The sequence below is a fragment of the Cervus canadensis genome, chromosome 8 (genome assembly GCF_019320065.1).
Source record: "Cervus canadensis isolate Bull #8, Minnesota chromosome 8, ASM1932006v1, whole genome shotgun sequence".
Lineage (NCBI taxonomy): Eukaryota > Metazoa > Chordata > Mammalia > Artiodactyla > Cervidae > Cervus > Cervus canadensis.
Genome location: NC_057393.1, coordinates 32,325,186 through 32,343,656, shown reverse-complemented (window position 1 = coordinate 32,343,656; position 18,471 = coordinate 32,325,186). Strand labels below are relative to the sequence as shown.

Here is an 18,471-nt window from a genome sequence, read left to right as displayed (position 1 = left end):
ATCACAAGCAGATTCTTGAAGAGATTTCTAGCTTGCTTCTCTACTAGCCCCATCCCTTTGTTGTATAGGAATAATGTAGTTTAAAGTTCTTGTAAGTGTTTTTACATAGAAATTAAATTTAGGAGTACGTACCCGTTAGGGGAGGAATTCTTACCTTAGAATAGGTCTTGAGAGATGAGAATCCTCTGAAATTGTAGAATTGTTTGTATATTTGTCTGTATACTGGCATATATGATGTTTAGAAAAAGAAATAATGATTTGCAGTTGGAAGTTTCCCCTTTATGTATTAATGTTGTTACTTTCAGATTTTTTATTAATCCTCTTGGGAATGTCTCAAAGATGGGCATTAGTAGGCTTCAAATTGATACCAAAAGATGTTCCAGAGATGTAACAGGCAATTTAATCTAAGGAGAATATTTTGTTTTTAATAAAAAATTAAGATATTTGGATTTAATCGTTTGTTTCCAGAGTATTACAAATTGTTTAAATAATTAAGTATGAACAGGTTATCTGTAGCTAGGTAGAAACATTAGTTGCAAATAAAAGTAGGTTTTTGTGGTATGGACTCTATATAATAAATTCCAATTTAAGGACAGTACAGCTGTCATAATCATTTTTCATCTTGCTTTGTCACTTGTCTTAGAAAATTTGACACTTTCCTAAAAGTTAGATTTGCATTTTAAAAACATAACAGGTGGCTGTGATGTAGCATTCACGTGTTTTTCTGTAGTTTTAACTTTGACCTGATATGTTGTTTTTATTTGACTCAGTTGTACATGTTCCCCTGAGGATGGCTAGGTTTATAGATGTTGTGTTTTAAGTAAATTAAAGAATGAAATGCTTCAAGAAATTTTCAAGAGACATAGCAGGAAATGATCTTTGATCATAAACATGAACTGTTTGATGATTATAGTAGTTATTCAACAGAGAGGCAAAATATGCTGCAGAGACATTTAAAGATCAAAAGTAGCAACTTATGGTTTTTATCCTAAAATCTTTGACTCTTTGCAAGTCTCTTTAATATTTATTAATCTAGTTAAACACAGAGATATCTCATAAATTCATTTTGCTTCCTGTTTGGAAGCTTTCTTCTTTATGTATTATTTTCCAGCTTTTCAGAGGATAAAAAAATATAGTGACATTAAAATTTTAAATTATATACATTCAGAGGATTTTATGATACGGAAGGAAAAAAAGTTAAATGACTTTCTACTTAATAAGAAATCCTAATAAGAAAACCCAGAGTAGAGAGATTGTAAAAAGCAATACATGGCTAAAATGGTCATTAAAGCTTTTAAGGAACCACTGTCAGTGATTGTCGTAACTTCTGAACCTTAATTACCTAGTTGAATATTTATTCTTTAACCATGTAGCATACCCATAGTCTCTTTTATAGAACGGAAACTTAAGATTGAAAATACTTTATAGTAGAACAGAAATGTTATTATTGATAGAACAAACCTTATTAAACTCCAAAGAATTAAATATTCTGACTTTAGGATATGACTATCTTCCGATATTGAATATTGTCCTTCAGGAAAAAAATTTGTTCTTGGGAGTCCTGTTTGGTTTAATGATCTGTTTGGTTTTTAGATTTTAGTGATAAATTAATAGCAATTAGTCAGTTTTTCTCAAGGTTCCTTACAGCTCCAAAATACTACGGGTAAAGTAACTGACCTTCTGTGGTTAATCTTTAAAAGAGTAAGGAAACTCGGGTTTTCTGAGACCCATCTTCTAAAGCCTAGGAAGGCTTTAGGCTTCCAGCCTAAAATATGGCTGGAACGTTTTAATCAAGGGTCTATCACTACCCATCTGTACAAAATTGAACAGGCCATTTACCTTTAGATCACATTTATCGCATCCGTTGCTTTTGTTTTTTTAAGAACTGTTTGTTGACTGATTTGATATTGATCCATTTATTAGTCAACTAAATACAAATGCATACTTTACACCAAGATTAGGTGTAAAGTAATTGAGAGTAACAAACGTTATCTCTGCTTTTCTCAAACAACATTTAATCTCCCTGATAGTGTGCTAATGACAGAGACGTGATGATAATATATTTATGCAAAATGTTTTCCCTTTTATTTTACTTTCAGGGTCCCTTCCAGTCCTGAAGGTTTTATAAGTTAGTGAATTCATATGGTCTTTATTTTAAAATTAACGTTGATTAGAAATTGATAGCTTAGATATTTATTACTTCCCTTTCTATTGTGTTCAGTGGTTGGTAGAGCATACAGTAACTTGGTCTTAAAGTTTTGAGGTTTGGCATTTAAACTCCTAGCCTAGAGATTCTAGAAGTGTAGTCCCCAGACCAGCAGCATCTAGAAACTTGTTAGAAACACCAATTCCTGAGCTTACTCTAAAACTGCTAAATCAGTAACTCTGGAGAAAGGACCCAGCAATCTCTTTTTACAAACCCTCAAAGTGGTTGTAATGAGTATTAAAATGTGACATCTGTTGCCCTGGCCTATCATGAATCTTAAGTACTTCCTTTTATAATGTTGATATGCCTGCAGTCTTTTAGCAGAAAGTGTTTATTCTTCAGTAATATAGGAAGATAATGGTTGAAGGATCTAAGGGAAACCAGATATGATCTATAGGTGGTAAACGGGGGTGGGGGGGGTAATCATTTCATTAAAAAGGGGTTTTGGGATTTCTGTATCAGGTAAGTGATTCTTACCCATATGATATACTATTTGTTATCCCTTCATATGACTTCTTTTTCGGGGGTGGGGGTGGTATGTAGAAATAATTTTATTAATTTTTTATTTTTAAAAATCAACTTTTATAAGCCTGCAGATTAAAAATATAAGAGGGAATACTATTTTTAGGATATTGCATTTTAAGAAAGAAAAAATGAAATTTTGTTTGCTTGAAAGCTGTCTCTTTTTAGTACATTGTCCCACTTTAAAAGTAAATAAATCTTTGTTTACAGACAGTCCCTGGGTCTCCGACCCCAATATTCCCCTAGTGGCCCGTGAGATCATGCAGCGAATGATCCAACAATTTGCTGCTGAATATACCTCAAAAAATAGCTCTACTCAGGACCCCAGCCAGCCCAATAGCACAAAGAACCAAAGCCTGCCGAAAGCATCTCCAGTCACCACCTCTCCCACGGCTGCAACTGCTCAGAACCCTGTGCTCAGCAAACTTCTCATGGCTGACCAAGACTCACCTCTGGACCTTACTGTCAGAAAGTCTCAGTCAGAACCTAGCGAACAAGGTATGGTTTGATGTCAAGATCTCCTCTGTCCAATAGAATACTTTTAATTTGGGGAGAAAAAAAGGTATTGGCATGTAGGGCATCACTAATGTGATTTTTAAATTATTCTGGACTCTGCAGTGATAGAGAAGAAGTATAAATTGGCTACCTTACCCATCAGTAGTTCACAGTCATGATTGATGTACCACCTGGGAAAGTCAGGTGGTTATATTGTTACTTGATATTTTTATAAGTATTGCATACGTTCCAAAGCATTGTCATATCCATTTTTTTAAAAACCCCTTTTGAAAAATTAACTTTCCCCCCTTTCCATCGAATGTTTAGGATTAGCACCTACCTGAGGAATAAATACATCGGTAGGAGTTACACTCTGCATGTGAGATCATGAGGCAAAAATATGTATTGCTTGCATTTTTAAACAAGAAACTCAGGGGATTAAAAATATTGAGAAGACAGTAGAAACACTTTGGATTGTTAAAATATATTCAGTATTTTATAAATATACATACACTGTATTATGAACTAGTTAGAATATTTTCAAAAGGTAGTCTGTTGGTGAGGGTGCTAATTAAGTGAAGAGACTGAGAGGGTATCAGTTTTGCAGAGCAACTATTTCTTGAGTCTTTGAAAAGGTACTCTCAAGTATATTATATCTTTGTTGCTTTGTGATCTTTTACCTTTAATTTCACAAAGATGAAGTAAGCATTTCAACTTGGCCACTGTTTGAACCACTACAAGTTATAGATTAGTGATATCTGTATTCCTGAGATTTTATTGCCATAGAATTGAAGTCTCATAAAAGTGTGGATTTATTGGTGAGAAATACATTTATTTTGCAGGGTAAGTTTAATTCATGTAGGAATCTCTTTCAAAGAACTTTATTTTGCTCATTTTAAGTAGTTGATGAAGTAATGACATTTAATGGGCTGGCTTTAGTTGCTTCTTAAAGAATATTTTTTTGAATAGCTTTCCTTTGCCTTCTTTCTCTTTCTGTGAGTGAACAGCAGTCAAAATCTCTTAAGATTTCCTAGCAGGAGACCTTCTAGACCTCTTTTGGTTACCATGTTGTTTATAAAGTTCTTCTTTTCTGTTTTATAGAGAATTGTTTTCTTTACCACAGATTGGTAGTTCTCATTAACAGTCTATTACAATAGGAGAATGATGGCATAGAGATTGTGTCTAAAGTATTAATAATGGAGATTAACATACAAAGATACACATTAGTCTAATTTAACTTCTTATAGCAAGTGTTATACTTGAAAAGTATGTTGTGTTGACAGCAAGAGAAATTTGAACTAGATAATAGGATTATAGTATATCAACTTCAAATGAAACATTTCTAAAATTATTTTTCCTAACGAATTTTAATGTGTTTTCAACTTAAATCACAAATTTTCAGTGGTAGATTTGAAGTATGTTGCCTATAATATGATTAGACTATGAAAATACTACTGTGTTTGGTTGGAAATATTTTAAGCAGTGCATTTTCTTGTTAGGAATCTAATTGGATTGGATCTCTAATGGAATACTTGGTTCTATAAGATTTCAATCATGTTTTTAGAAATATTAGTGGTTCTAAAAGACAACCCGGTGTCCGTCCTTTGAATGAGTTGTGGGCTTTTTTTGGTTTATAAACTGAGTTGCATATTTATTTCTAACTGCCTGAAATATAGGGAGTTACAATGTCCTCAGACACAAGTCTTTAATATAACCAGATAGCAGGCCTCTCTGCCTACCAACTGAAAATCTGAGGCATTGAGTATTCCAATTTTGAACAGAACAGCAGCTTTAAAAGTTATCCAGACTATGAGTTTTCTTTTCTAGACATGTCTACAGGGGAAAAAAAGGCTTTGGGTAGAATTAAAGTCTTCTATTTTATGTTCTAATAACATGAATTTGTGATTTTATAGTAAAAGAAAGAAATGATTATTCCCCCAAGGCTCCCATCAGTATCAAGGCCATGTCATTCTTCTTTCTTTTCTTAAACTTTGCCATCAATTTATAGTAGCTTATTAATTGAAAAATCTTGCCTTTGTAAATATAAGCAAGTAAAATTTGGATCTCTGCTGATTTTCCCCAAAAGCTTGAATCCAAATATACAGACTTTTGCAGATGTGTCCCAAATAGTAATTGGATGTGTGTAAATTATAAACAGTTAACAACTGATTCATCTTGCATATTATCTTATACAGTATATATGTTTAATATAACCATATAAATTTGTTTTTAAAATGAGTTTTGCATTTAAATTTTTCTAAATCTAACTTTTATGTACCCCTGATACTTCAGGTAGCCTTAGCTCTTGAGAAATTTGGTTTTATAATTTGTATGACATTATCTCATTAATCTCATATACTTAAATCAAGGTAGTTTAAAAAATGACATCTCAAAAAGAAAAAAAATGACATCTCATAGTTCCATCACAGAGCCTCATATGATGTAAACTGCTATTTCTAATATCTCACTGTATCTTAACATCTTTAGTGTTATACTTTAACTTTTCTTTTGTCCTATTAATAAAATATTTAACCCTTGGAGATAGCAGATACAACAGACTTTGATAAACTTATGTCTCTTCAGGAGAAAAAATATCCTGATTCTATTAATGATTGGTTTTGTAACTGAAAACATATGGCTAGTTTTATCTGTTTAGTTGACTAAGCCTACTGCTTTGACACTTTTAGCCTATTCAGTTCACATTGCTCCCAGTTTTTAATATCCTCAGGTGTTTCTTTGTGTCTCTGCAGACGGTGTACTTGATCTATCCACTAAGAAAAGTCCGTGTGCTGGCAGCACGTCCCTGAGCCATTCTCCAGGCTGCTCCAGTACTCAAGGGAACGGGTAAGGGAAAATATTTGTGGCCTTCCACAGTTTTATAGGGGACAGTTTATCAAAGATTGATGCCAGTCTCCCTTGTATGTTTTAAAACAGTCCATTAGAGTAACACTTATGGTGGGTTACAGTCCATGGGGTCACAAAGAGTCAGACACGACTAAGTGACTAACACTTACAGGTGGACCTTTAGTAAAATTACTTTTAGTCTGTCAATCAAGTAAAGGCACAATCTGTGAAATCTAGAATTGGCAAATATAGTCAATTTTGCCCGTTTAGTACAAATAGTAAATAATTAGGAATATGGCAAGAATGTCTTTGGATTTTTTCTTGTTGAGTATTGAGGAATATGAACCCAACCTAAGTAATTCCAGAGTTCACATGTAAAGGCAGTGTTTTGTGTGCTGAAGTTGTTGAATGAAAATTGGGCTCCAATCTTTAACTTGGTATTGCTAACGGAGTATAGGGGCTGTTTGTTTTTTCCTTGCTTGTTTTGGTTTGGTTTGGTTTATTGATTTGAACTGCAATTTTAACTCTTATATGTGGCAGTTCAGAAAATAATTGTGTGTATTTTTTGTTTTTGATTAGATAAGACTGGTTGTCGGTGTTGATAGATAACCATCTTATGCTTCCAAGACATTATTACATGATCAGTTTTGAGAACTATTACCAGACTAAAGAGGACTTTCTAACCACCCAATTTTATAGTGTAAGAGTTATCTAATTCTCTCTGTATGTGTACATAGTAGCCATTTTTAAAAGTCATATATTAATGAAGATGCTTAGATGCCATATTGGGAAGGCATTTCATAAAACTGTGTTGTGACCAAAAATAAGCTTCATCTAGATATGAAACATAGTTAATTACTTAGGTTTATTTAACTCTTAGAATGTCAACATGGGGAAGATATTTAGATATCAAAGGAGTAAGTAGGCACTAAATGAACTAACCTTTTCCAACTTACTCTTAATTACCTTCAAATTAGAGGATTCCTTTACTGTCTTCTGAAATGAATGCTCCCTTTATTTTCTCTAAAATTCCATGATCTTCCTTTTTCTCTCCTCCTTTATTCAGTCTAAAAGTAACATACTAATTTAATTCATTTTGCATAGTTTACTAATCATTTTTTTCTTAAGCCCTCTTTTTCACTGTAGTTCATACTAGATACATATCTAAGTCATCATGGTCCCAAATCATTTGGTTCCATTTATATATCAAAAAACTTGAGTTGTGTAAAGAAGGACACGTGTAGAAGCCTAAGTGCTGTTTGCATAAATACATCCCTTGTATAAGATTTTCTTTAAACTTGGCCACCAGATCTGTGTACTGTATGGTTGAAATTGCTGTGTTTGTCCCTCTGAATGGAAAGTAAATGTACTCATTGTGGTAGAGTTTTCTGGAAGACTTTAAAGCACCAACAGTACTGCCCACCTTTTAGTTGAATTGTCATCCATATTATATTATTTACTGGTAACAGCAGGGTCCCTGTAGACTTTCGGAAAACATAGCTGATTTACCATTATTTCTGCAAAGTTCTGCTTTTGTGCCTAATTAATGTAATTATTCCCCTTGGGCATGCTTTAGCAGTTACCAGTTTTATCATTGATAAATCTCTACTGTAAAAATGAAAACCGTATGAATTAACTTTGTGTCAGTAGTTGATTTTTTTAAAGCATTATTTGAAAGTTACCCACTTAAAATTTCAAGATTGATGTTTGGTCTTTTAAGAAGGTTTCCTTCAGCTAAAGAAAATGCTAAAAAATTGTTTCTATAATTCTGACAATAATTACTTTGACTAGAACGTAAGGAACAAAGTTTTTGGGAAAATAAAGGGCAGTTTCTTTAAAACTTGGATTATTTCAAATGGAAAAATGAGTGGTACTCGTGTATCTGCAACAAATAGTGTTTTAAATGAAGAAATGTGGTAAGTTATAATTCAGTGGGTAAAAATTTCATTGTTTTGGTTTGGGGTTCCCCCCCCATGGGGCTGGTAGCCATATTTTTTTTCCCAAGCAAAATAAGAAATGTCATTTGGAGTTGCCTGATTTTTGATAAGAACATCAACTTGTTTGTGGGAATAAATGAGCAGTTATCGTGGGTTCCACCAATGTAAATTGTTCAAGTATTATAGCTGGTTGTCATGAATGTTGAATATGTTGCATTAAAATAAATAATTTGGCTTACTCTTTTATTACTGTACTTGTTTAGTGGTAACGTCACGTTGGTAACACAATTCTTTGTAGTATGGAGACTTGATGATTACTTTGTAATTAGTTATTAAGGTGCTATTTTCAGACAGTTGCGCGAAACTTTTTCTCCGAATATTTGTGAACCCAACCAGAGACTAGCTGACAGGTTTAATTTTTCTTTGCCCAAAAGCTCCTGGTTTTTTTTCTTTTTCTTTTTTTGTTTTTTGCTTTTGTTTTTGTTTTTTGTGAACAAGTTTAAAACTAACTGCTGAGACCATTTTTTTTTTAAATTTTAGAGAAAATAAATAAATAACACAAAGTGATGTTACCCAAGCAAGGCGTTCTAATAAAGGAGTGGTCCCCTCACCCATCCCTCCCTACCTGTGCAAGTCCTGCTCACATCAGTTTCCTTCCATCCAATTAGGCGACCTGGGAGACCCAGCCAGTACCGCCCAGACGGACTTCGGAGTGGTGATGGGGTACCTCCAAGAAGCTTACAGGATGGAACCAGGGAAGGTTTTGGACACTCCACATCACTCAAAGTTCCACTGGCTCGATCCCTGCAGATTAGTGAAGAACTACTGAGCAGAAACCAATTGTCCACAGCTGCCAGCCTTGGGCCGTCTGGATTACAGAATCATGGACAGCACTTAATATTATCCAGGGAAGCCTCTTGGGCAAAACCACATTATGAGTTCAACCTCAGCCGAATGAAGTTCAGGGGAAATGGTGCACTCAACAACATCAGTGACCTTCCTTTTCTTGCAGAAAACTCTGCCTTTCCAAAAATGGCACTTCAAGCAAAACAAGATGGGAAAAAGGATGTGAGCCATTCATCTCCTGTAGATTTAAAGATACCACAAGTTCGAGGAATGGATCTTTCTTGGGAATCTCGCACTGGTGATCAGTACAGCTATAGCTCTTTGGTAATGGGTTCACAAACGGAGAGCGCGCTTAGTAAAAAATTAAGGGCTATTCTTCCAAAACAAAATAGAAAAAGCATGTTAGATGCTGGACCCGATTCTTGGGGCTCAGATGCTGAGCAGTCTACCTCTGGACAGCCATATCCCACATCGGATCAAGAAGGCGATCCTGGCTCCAAGCAGCCTCGGAAGAAAAGAGGGCGTTACAGACAGTACAACAGTGAGATACTGGAGGAAGCAATCTCAGTGGTTATGAGTGGAAAAATGAGTGTTTCCAAAGCTCAGAGTATTTATGGGATTCCCCACAGTACACTGGAGTACAAAGTAAAGGAGAGGCTGGGCACTTTGAAAAACCCTCCAAAGAAAAAGATGAAGTTAATGAGGTCGGAGGGGCCAGATGTTTCTGTAAAGATTGAATTAGATCCCCAGGGAGAGGCAGCACAAAGTGCAAATGAATCAAAAAATGAGTAGGAATACTGTAGAGTGCCAATTACTGTACAAACTGGGTGAGCACTACTGCGTTGTTCAGCGGTCATTGCTGCGCCTGACTTCATTTTCTGTGACACTTGTTTCTCTGCAGACTTTGCATTGACCTGTGTGTACAGAGATGAAAGGTGCATTCTGAATGTTGCATATTTTAAATTTTTCATGTGCAGTATGGCTCGAGATATTGTTTGGCCTTTTTGCATGTTTCTCTACAAAAGAGAATTGAGTTACCTCACAGAGAACAGATACATGGAAGTGGACTCCTTGCCTGTAGAGCCTGCATGCTTTTTTTTCTTTTTTTTCCTTAAGTTATATTTGCCTTTATTTAAAAAGAAAAGAAAAAAGCCCCCTTTTAGAAACCACCTCTGTCGTTTGGGGAGCTTTATCACTGCAAATTGGAAAGCCATCTTATAAAATTATTCACATTTTTTTCTTCAGAGATTCAACTAATTTAAGGGTTAAACTAAAGAAACTAAGAACAATGAACCTTTGAATTTAAGAAATTTGACTATTCAATGATAAAGAATTCTTTGGATCAATTAACATTTTTATGGTTTCCTTCTGACTGTTAAGTTTACTTAACAAATCAGCAATCTGTTTAGTGCTCACCCAGAGGGGAAGGAGGTGGAAAATGTGCACACACTACCTTCAGAAATGCTTCGGTTAATTATGTTGTAACACTACCTTTGCTGTAATTTCATTTGGGATTTTCTAAGGGTAGAATTTGGTCTCACCCAACAAGTGAGGATATAGCCTTATCTCATGGAGGACGAGCTCCGTTCTTACTCAGGAGCAGTCAGGGTACATTACATAAAACAATAGAGGATGCCTCATTTTAGCAAACTAAGTTTCTTTGTATTCTTAAATCTTTTTACAGATTTGATCATGTGCTAACTAACGACTGAATGTCAGTTGCAGCAACTATTTTAAAATTTTTAAGATCTGTTTGTTGGGGGGAATGGGAGAAATGGGGGGAAATGTGTGTGAGTAATTATAATGCGAAAGTGGTATCTAGGTTTTACAGCCTCAGTAATCTGCTCAAATATCCACACAAGTGAAGAATCTGTGTTTATGGTGAGAGAAAAAAACACAACCCCAAGGTAACCTAATGTGATTTAGGTTGCATTTCAGTTCTAACAATAATTCAATCAGAAATCAAGCTCCTTAGCAATTCTTTTTTAACTAATTCAAATACTAGTACAAGGGGGGCAGGGATTTTTAGTTTTTAATTTAATTTGTTGTTTTGAACTTTTTTTTGGCATCCTACATACTATCCCTTTCTCAACTTCTCTGCTATTTAGCTGATTTTTATGGTTGTTTAGCACACCGTTAGCACAGGACCTTTCAGATTATGTTCTGTATAAGCACTCCTTAAAGAACATCTAAGCTTTTTTTTTGAGATGGGCTTTTAAAATCACACTGATAAGGCTTGTAACATTTATTTTCTACAATTTCTTTTGCAAGAATAACAGGTAAAAAAAGCCCATGAAATTTAATTTTGCATCGTGACCAAATTTAAATTACTCTTTCTTCAAAACAAAATCTACCATACATGACCCGATATTCTTACCTACTGAAAAAGGTGATCAGGCCCTTCTAAATGCTTAACCAAAAACAAACCTCCAAAAATCATTGGATTTTTTGGGTGAAATAAAATCAAACTGGGAGCGTTAAGTTGAGGTTGATGATTTCTGATGGATACTAACAGTTTGAGGAGTAGGTCCAGATATTCCCAAGGCATAAATTCTTGCCTGGAAATTTTGGAGCAGTTAATTAGGTTACTGATAGTTTTTCCTTGGCACCCTGTGTGTTCAAAGGTTAGGCACACCATTGCTGTTATTAAAATACACACATTCTTGGCATAGCCTGGACTTGGGTTCCTCTTTTGGTTTGGTTATTATGTGTAGCAGTTTGATCGGTGGATGACTGAGCCTGTTTCCTCTTAGTTCGCTAGTCTTCTCAGCAGAAAAAGCAGTTTGGGTTCAGAGCAGTGTATGACTCTGCAGTATTTTCTAGCCTAGCTGGAAGTTGCAATAAAAATACTTAATGAAATGTATGGTTTTCATCTGCAGTTGAAGGAAGTAGTAGAAATTTTGCTAAAAGCAAAGGACTAAGCTTATGAAGGAACGCCTCCTTTGTTCCACACTCGATTTGTCACACACAATTAATTGTAACCATGGTGCCTTTTTGCATGATGTTTGGGAGCATTCTATAGCCCAGCATTGCTGCAAAAAGGTCCTTTGAGCAATTAATTTGTGCTTCTTTTTAATCCCCTCAGAAAGGCATCAATAAGGCCCATTAAAAAATCTGGCCCTAAAAGTTCAACTTTTGTAGAGTTTTACTGTTCAGAGAGGTTTTAATCCCATGTGGTGGTCTCTAAAGTGACGTATGAGTTGAGTTATGTAAATTTTGTCATTGTAGTGTAATGGAGTGATCATTTTACTAACATAAATATTTTCTATGTGTGTTTCAGTGGATGACAATCGAGCAGCAGAAGAATGGTGTGCCTACCCTTTAATGCTGCAGTTTAAATAAGAGAACTTGTATTGTGTCATTTCAGATTGTAGGCTGAGAGTTGTAAATAGTGAAAATTTGAGTACTTCTATTATTTGTTTTGGTTAGAAAGTGAATTTAAAAAACAAACCAAACTCTAAACTTTCTCAGATTAAAAGTCCTGAGACCTGAAGATTGTAATATTCATGTCTGTGAAGCTTTTAAACATTACACTTGAGATCAGTCATGACTTGATATTCAGGTAAATTTTCTTTTCCAAGAAGCTTTTGAATAAGCATATTTCCTCCAAAGGTCGGTTGGTCTCTCTCTCTCTCTTTTTCTTTTTGAGTGTAGATTATTTTAAAGCACTAATTGCATTACATTGGTAACTGCAATATAAAATAGCCATTATTGTTTTGTGAAGCATGGTTGAAATTAGATAGTGGTCCCTTTTAAATTTCATGAGCCTCTCAAAAAAAAAACTTTAAAAAAAATACAGAAAGCTGCTGAATATTTCAAAAGATATATATTTTACCTTATTGTAGGTTTTGTAAAGTTAGTTTGTAATATTCAGGTGCACTTTTAATGTTAAATTTTGTGTTCAGAGTTCCATTATACCATGTGTTCCTTGGATGTGGCTCATCACATGGCTGGCTATCAGTCTTGGTGCCGCAGTGATCCTGTAATATTTGATTTCCCTCTTGATTTGCCACTATTCTGTATTGGCACTTTCAGTGTAGATATTCTAGTTTGGGGACATCCTCATAAATGTGTAATAGCGATTGGTCCATTCGCATGCTTAATTTCTGCTAATCAGAGTTTTGCATGGCCCAAACAACAGTTGACCGTTTTTATGGTATGGGAAAGTATAGTTCACAACTATCTTTGTCACAAAAGCCTTTTCTCCTTTCATTTTCCAGTAGGCAGATGATGACATTACTTCAACTATATATTACTCAAACTAATGTTAGAAAGAGAGAGTGTATTTAAAATCAATTCCTACATTTTTTATGAGAAAACAAAGATATAGAGTAGATAAGCTATGGCACTATAAAGTCAAAAAACACTAATTCTGTGGAAGGATTTCTAGGTGGTATTTTTATCATTAGCATTCTCACTTCTGAAACAGTCATCAAGCTTGACAGTAATGTATTTATCCCTTGTTCAGAAGGCTTACAAGTGACTGAACTGTGTTTGTGATGAGCTATACACTTTTTTCTGTTCCCCAAATACCATGAAGGACAAGGTCTCTCTTTCAGGAAAAATAATTTATATTTGTGTATAATACTTTTTAATGTTAAGTTTGTTGTTATTCTGAAGTTTAGATGTTGCTTGACAAACCTTTGCTGCAGCAGATCATGGATATGAGTAAGGCTTTGTGTGATAATAGGGGTCCTTATGTGAAGTTAATTACTGTTCAGTTCTGGTGAGCAAGCTCAACAAGTGTAAAGTGTATATTAGCTTTATTTGGTACACTTTTACTTTACAATATTGAAGTGCTTTTAGAACTCTGGTTATCTTATATAAACCATTACCTCAATCAATTGGCATTTCCATTCCCCAGCATTTTACCTGAGCTATTTATAAGATGAGCTATATGGGATCAGATAGTAAAATAAGTAAGGCACAATGAGAAGTTTAGTTCCCAATTTTCTGGAGAGAACTCTAAATTAAACTAAAAATGACTACCTGCAAAGGCTCATACCATAACTACCTGTTGTCATTAGGCAGTACTTAGCAACCTTGGAGCTGCTAGTGCGCTGCGGGTTCTCCCCCTGCCCCAAGTAAGCACATGGTGCGAGGCTTGGCTAAGCCTTTGTGACTCTCTATATTTCATTGACCCATAATAGTGACGCTTGGATTCAGTCAGTTATTTTTATAAAACAAATTATTGAGTCAGCCCAGTGTCAGAACCTGAAATTATTTTCAGTAGTTACAGCCGATATGACAGCTCAGCATCATTTTCTAAAAGCTGTTACCCCTGTAGATTTAGTTTTGAAACTACACATCTTTCTTTTGTAATTATTCTTTCTTTAACTAAATGCCAGAGTTTGTTTTTATGTGAACCACCCTTTTCTATGTATTCAGGTTGCTGTCATTGGTGATGGAATATGGCAATAGACTGAATTGTTCTACTTAGTCTTTTATAGGAGACATTAAAAGTTATAGGTTAAATTTTGGCCTTCATGAAGATATCGAAGATTGTTTTCCTTGTTACTTTCCATTATAATTAGGTCTTCATTAATACTATGGTCAGGCCAGTGTTATTAAACTTAATGGCTTTAACCAAACAGCCCATTTGGAAACTTGACTAAGCTATGTAAAGATTTTTTTAAAAATCTAATTGCTTTCAAGCACTACTGAAAAGGAAAAAAGTATAATCTTGGTACAAGGAATGCAGACCTCCAAAGTCTTGGTTTTTTTCTGATACATTCTGTCCTTGAGACTTGAGTAGGATTTGTGAACACGGTGACTGAAGGGAAAATAGAGGAAATTCTTTTCATATTCTCTGTCTCTCATTCCCAAATAAACTCGCAGTTGCTTTTTAAAGAAGCAGACATTGGCCCTGTAGCTGTGTGCCCTAAGTGCTATGAAGGAGATTGGAAGAGGGAATTGGGAAGTAGGGTGGGGGAAAGTAAGTAAAATTGAGGGAAGGATTCCACCCTACAACTAACTCCTGAGTCGCAGGATAGAGAACATAGTACAGTTTGGGCCACCTTCATGTGATAGTCAGAAAAATCAGATTATTTGAAAAGTGAGAATCAAGACAAATTAATGTTGGCTTGACAGATAATAAAATATGAGTTAATTCTGCAACTATTGGGGGGGTAATTTTAAGGTTTCCAGTTCATGTAGAGCTATATCAAAAGCCGAAAAGCAAGCACTTTTAGTTAATTGTAGATTTATTGGATGTAGCAAATATAATCATAATATTTAATCTTTATTGTTTGAATATGAAAAAAAACTCTTTACCCCATCTTGAACTGTCACTGAGCAGGTTCAAGACGGTGTTTTCAACACTGGAAATGACCCTACACACATACCAAAAAAAGAAATCTAAAGCAGTAAGACATATTTTAAGATCCATACCTCTTAGACTTTTTAGATTTGTCTTGGGAAAGAATTTATGAACCTGTAACCAGTATTAGTGCAGTCTTGGGTTCCTTGTTCTGCATAATTGCACCCTTTCTCAGGTATGTCCTGAAAACATAAATTTTAAAATAATCTCTTTAGAGATTAGATTCTCAGTGGATAGTGTGTAAGGGGACTGGGGGCGGGGGGAGGGTGGGTTGGACACTGACACAGTAGAGCAGGGATTTTTAACATACAATAGCCAAATAGAATCTCAATCTAGAATATTTTACCCCCTCAGAAGGAGTTGAATAACATCTGTTCTTTGGTGACTACTCGGTGCTACACTCCTAAAAGTCTTTTCTTTCAATCCAGGTGACTTTTTTCCCCGCTTGGTGGAAGGGTATATAGTGAACTTTACTGTCACTTAGGAAAGCACTTCTCTGAAATGTTTAAAGTACTAGAAAAGGGATAATTCAGCACTTTTTCTGTTACAACACTAAAGTCTTAATTTATCTTCAGAGTCTTAGGTACTGTAAGTTTTAGGATGATTATTTAAAAATATAAAACATATTACATACTATGGGATCAGATCACATTTATATAAATAATTCTTGTCTTAATTTTTAAAAAGACAATAACATTTTGTACCTTTCAAGCAATTCCAAGTGATTGCCTCATTTTCCGCATTTCATTAAGCATTTCAGGCTGAGAATTTGGAATTTGAGAGGAGGTGAGGGGGAAATTCCCCAAAATGAAAAATTGTGTCGGACAGTTTTAGGAAAATAAATCACTAGGAAAATGGGTAGGGATTCTCTCTCCCTTTAAGTCTTCAGGGAATGAGCAGTATTTAGAATCTTTGGCTGAAATTCAAGCCTTTTTACTGTGTAAATTTTTAATATTAATTCACTGACATGCTTTTTACATCAGAGGACTGAAAATGGATCTTAATGTTTTTAAGTTGTGGAAGGGTATATTTCTAAAATGAGGGGGGTGGATAATTAACTAGGTTAGTATACCAGCATTAGTAAGTTTAAGGAATTTTAGTATGTGATAGCAAAGTGTTTGATTAAAAGTCTAATCCTATATTGCTAGTCGAAATTAGTTACATTCTGATCTAGGAAAGATATAGTCATTGGATATTGATATGCTGTGCTGTCAGAAAACCAGACTAAGATAGAAACCTTTATCTGACTCCCACATGTTGCTTGTTCTGATGGGATGTATACTTTACAGCAGCTTATTGCTGCTTTGAGAAGAAATGTATAAACTATACATTTGGAGTGTTTGCATATAATTCTTTATAACCTCCACTTTAAACTGTCAGACATTGGTATTTTATCAGTCCACACTGTTAAATAAAGCTAATGTTCTTAGGAATCCAACCTGTACACACTGTTTAAAAACCCTCAGGGACAGTTTACACACTATTCTCACTCAATTCAGGTACTTTGATGCTATTCTTAAACCTAACAGTGACTTGTTTCTGTTTTGCTTTTATTTTGACGTGCTGGTAGCACATCCTTGATGAATGTCAACTTAAAAAACTCAGTTCAGGTATCCAGGTATAACTCAGCCAAACAGATTTTAAAGCTGCATATAACTCTCCAGCACACGGTGCCTCACACTCTTATAGTGGCATTCTGTATATTCAGTTATTACTACTGAGCAGATAATATGGGGGTTCCTGTTAGCAGTGTATTTAAAAAAACAAAACGTGCATAAATGTATAGCCAGCACATGCAACACACATATACACAGTTAAACTATATATTTTTAAATGCCACTAATAGCCAGCACAATGAAATGACATTCCTTGCTGCTTCTGTACAATATGACAGATGCAGTTCTTCCTCAATGTGGCTCTTGCTTCTTCACCATACTACTACTAAATTCAAGCACTGGTCCTTGGGTGTCTGACCTCTACATTCTAGTTTATGCAATGTCTTTAGAGAATTCTGTGCACTGGCCACTGTGATGGAACCATTGGGCCAGGAGTGCTCTGATTTATTAGTAGTGATTCTGCCAAAGTTGGTGTTGTAACATGAGTATGTAAATGTCAAACAATTAGCAGAGGTCTAGGACTACATATCAGCAGACAGTTTTTGTCAGTATATTTTGTAGCCTAGAAGCCCTCAGTGACAAGTTTCTGATGTGAAGTTCTAATTCCAGTTTTAGCCCTTTGCATCTTTTAATGTTAAGACTTGTCTGCTAGAGATCTTTATTCTTTAAAACTCCTTTTGTTTTCTGCAGTACTATCTGTGGTTAACAAAACAGATTATTCCTCTGCTTTAATATTTGATATCTTACATCTAAAAGGCATTCTCCACATATAAAACCTATAACCTTTGAAGATACAGAAAACGGCATCTTTCAGATTTCTAAAAGTTCAAGTGTCATGCAACAAAACAGGAACCCCCTTTACTCTTATGGACCTCATTTCAATATACTGTTTACAGTTTGACGGAATTGTATAATTTAATATTTCTCTTGTACTGTAGTTTATATTTATTTACAGATTTTTTTGTACGGTGTGATTTGAACTTTTTGTTCCTTGCTATGATCAATGTTTATGTAGTAGAGCACTTACGATCACAAATTAAGTTCTTTGGTTTGATTGCACTACATTAAATTTTTTTAATGCAGTTCTGATTTTTGACTGGACTAAAATAAGCTGTGTCTTAATGTATGTGATGAGTACTTAAAATTTTAATCCATGTGGTTTCCCCCCCCCTTTTTTTTTGCATTGTATGTCAGACGCGCTAGTTCTTTCATGCATGTGTAAGAGTTAATGGTTCCATTGTATTATTTGACCATGACATTTTGGAGAAACATTCCCAGCTGTAATGTTGTGTATGGTAGTTCTCACTGGATGCTAGACTTTTCAAAACCACTATTCTTCTAATAAATTTTGTTGTGAAAACTGTTTTAAAAGCTTGGTTTCTACTTCTTAAGGGCATAATACTTTAAAAAAAAAATCCACAAAGGGGGTAAGATTTTGAGGTGCACTATAAATGCACATGGTAATCAAAGTTTGTATTTTTTTTTTTTTTTGGTGATAATTTATTTCCATGAAATCTCTTAGATAACCGGAAATTGCTGTATTTGGATTCGGTACTGCCTTGTAACTGTCTTTACTAATTTGATACTCCCCTACATCAGTTCTCATCATTGGATTATTCACTTTATTTTCAGCTCAACAAGGTATATTGATCATTTTCATAATACGTGCTTGCTGAACTTAATTTT

General features: G+C 34.8%; 1 protein-coding gene across 18 annotated transcripts in view; it reads left to right on the top strand.

Annotated features, from left to right (window-relative positions):
• The window catches only part of LCOR (ligand dependent nuclear receptor corepressor), a 129,741-nt gene that overhangs the window by 81,928 nt on the left and 29,342 nt on the right, over positions 1–18,471 (top strand). For 14 of the 18 annotated variants that reach the window (XM_043475839.1, XM_043475833.1, XM_043475832.1 and 11 more), the window contains 2 exons: positions 2,939–3,226; positions 5,974–6,067. The exons of 3 other annotated variants lie outside the window; for them this stretch is intronic. In XM_043475839.1, the coding sequence (XP_043331774.1) occupies positions 2,989–3,226; positions 5,974–6,067 (332 nt within the window). In that variant the 5' untranslated portion in view covers positions 2,939–2,988. Of the gene's footprint in view, positions 1–2,938; positions 3,227–5,973; positions 6,068–8,672; positions 18,157–18,471 lie in introns of those variants that run through there. One more of the 18 variants, XM_043475849.1, reaches the window with a different exon arrangement.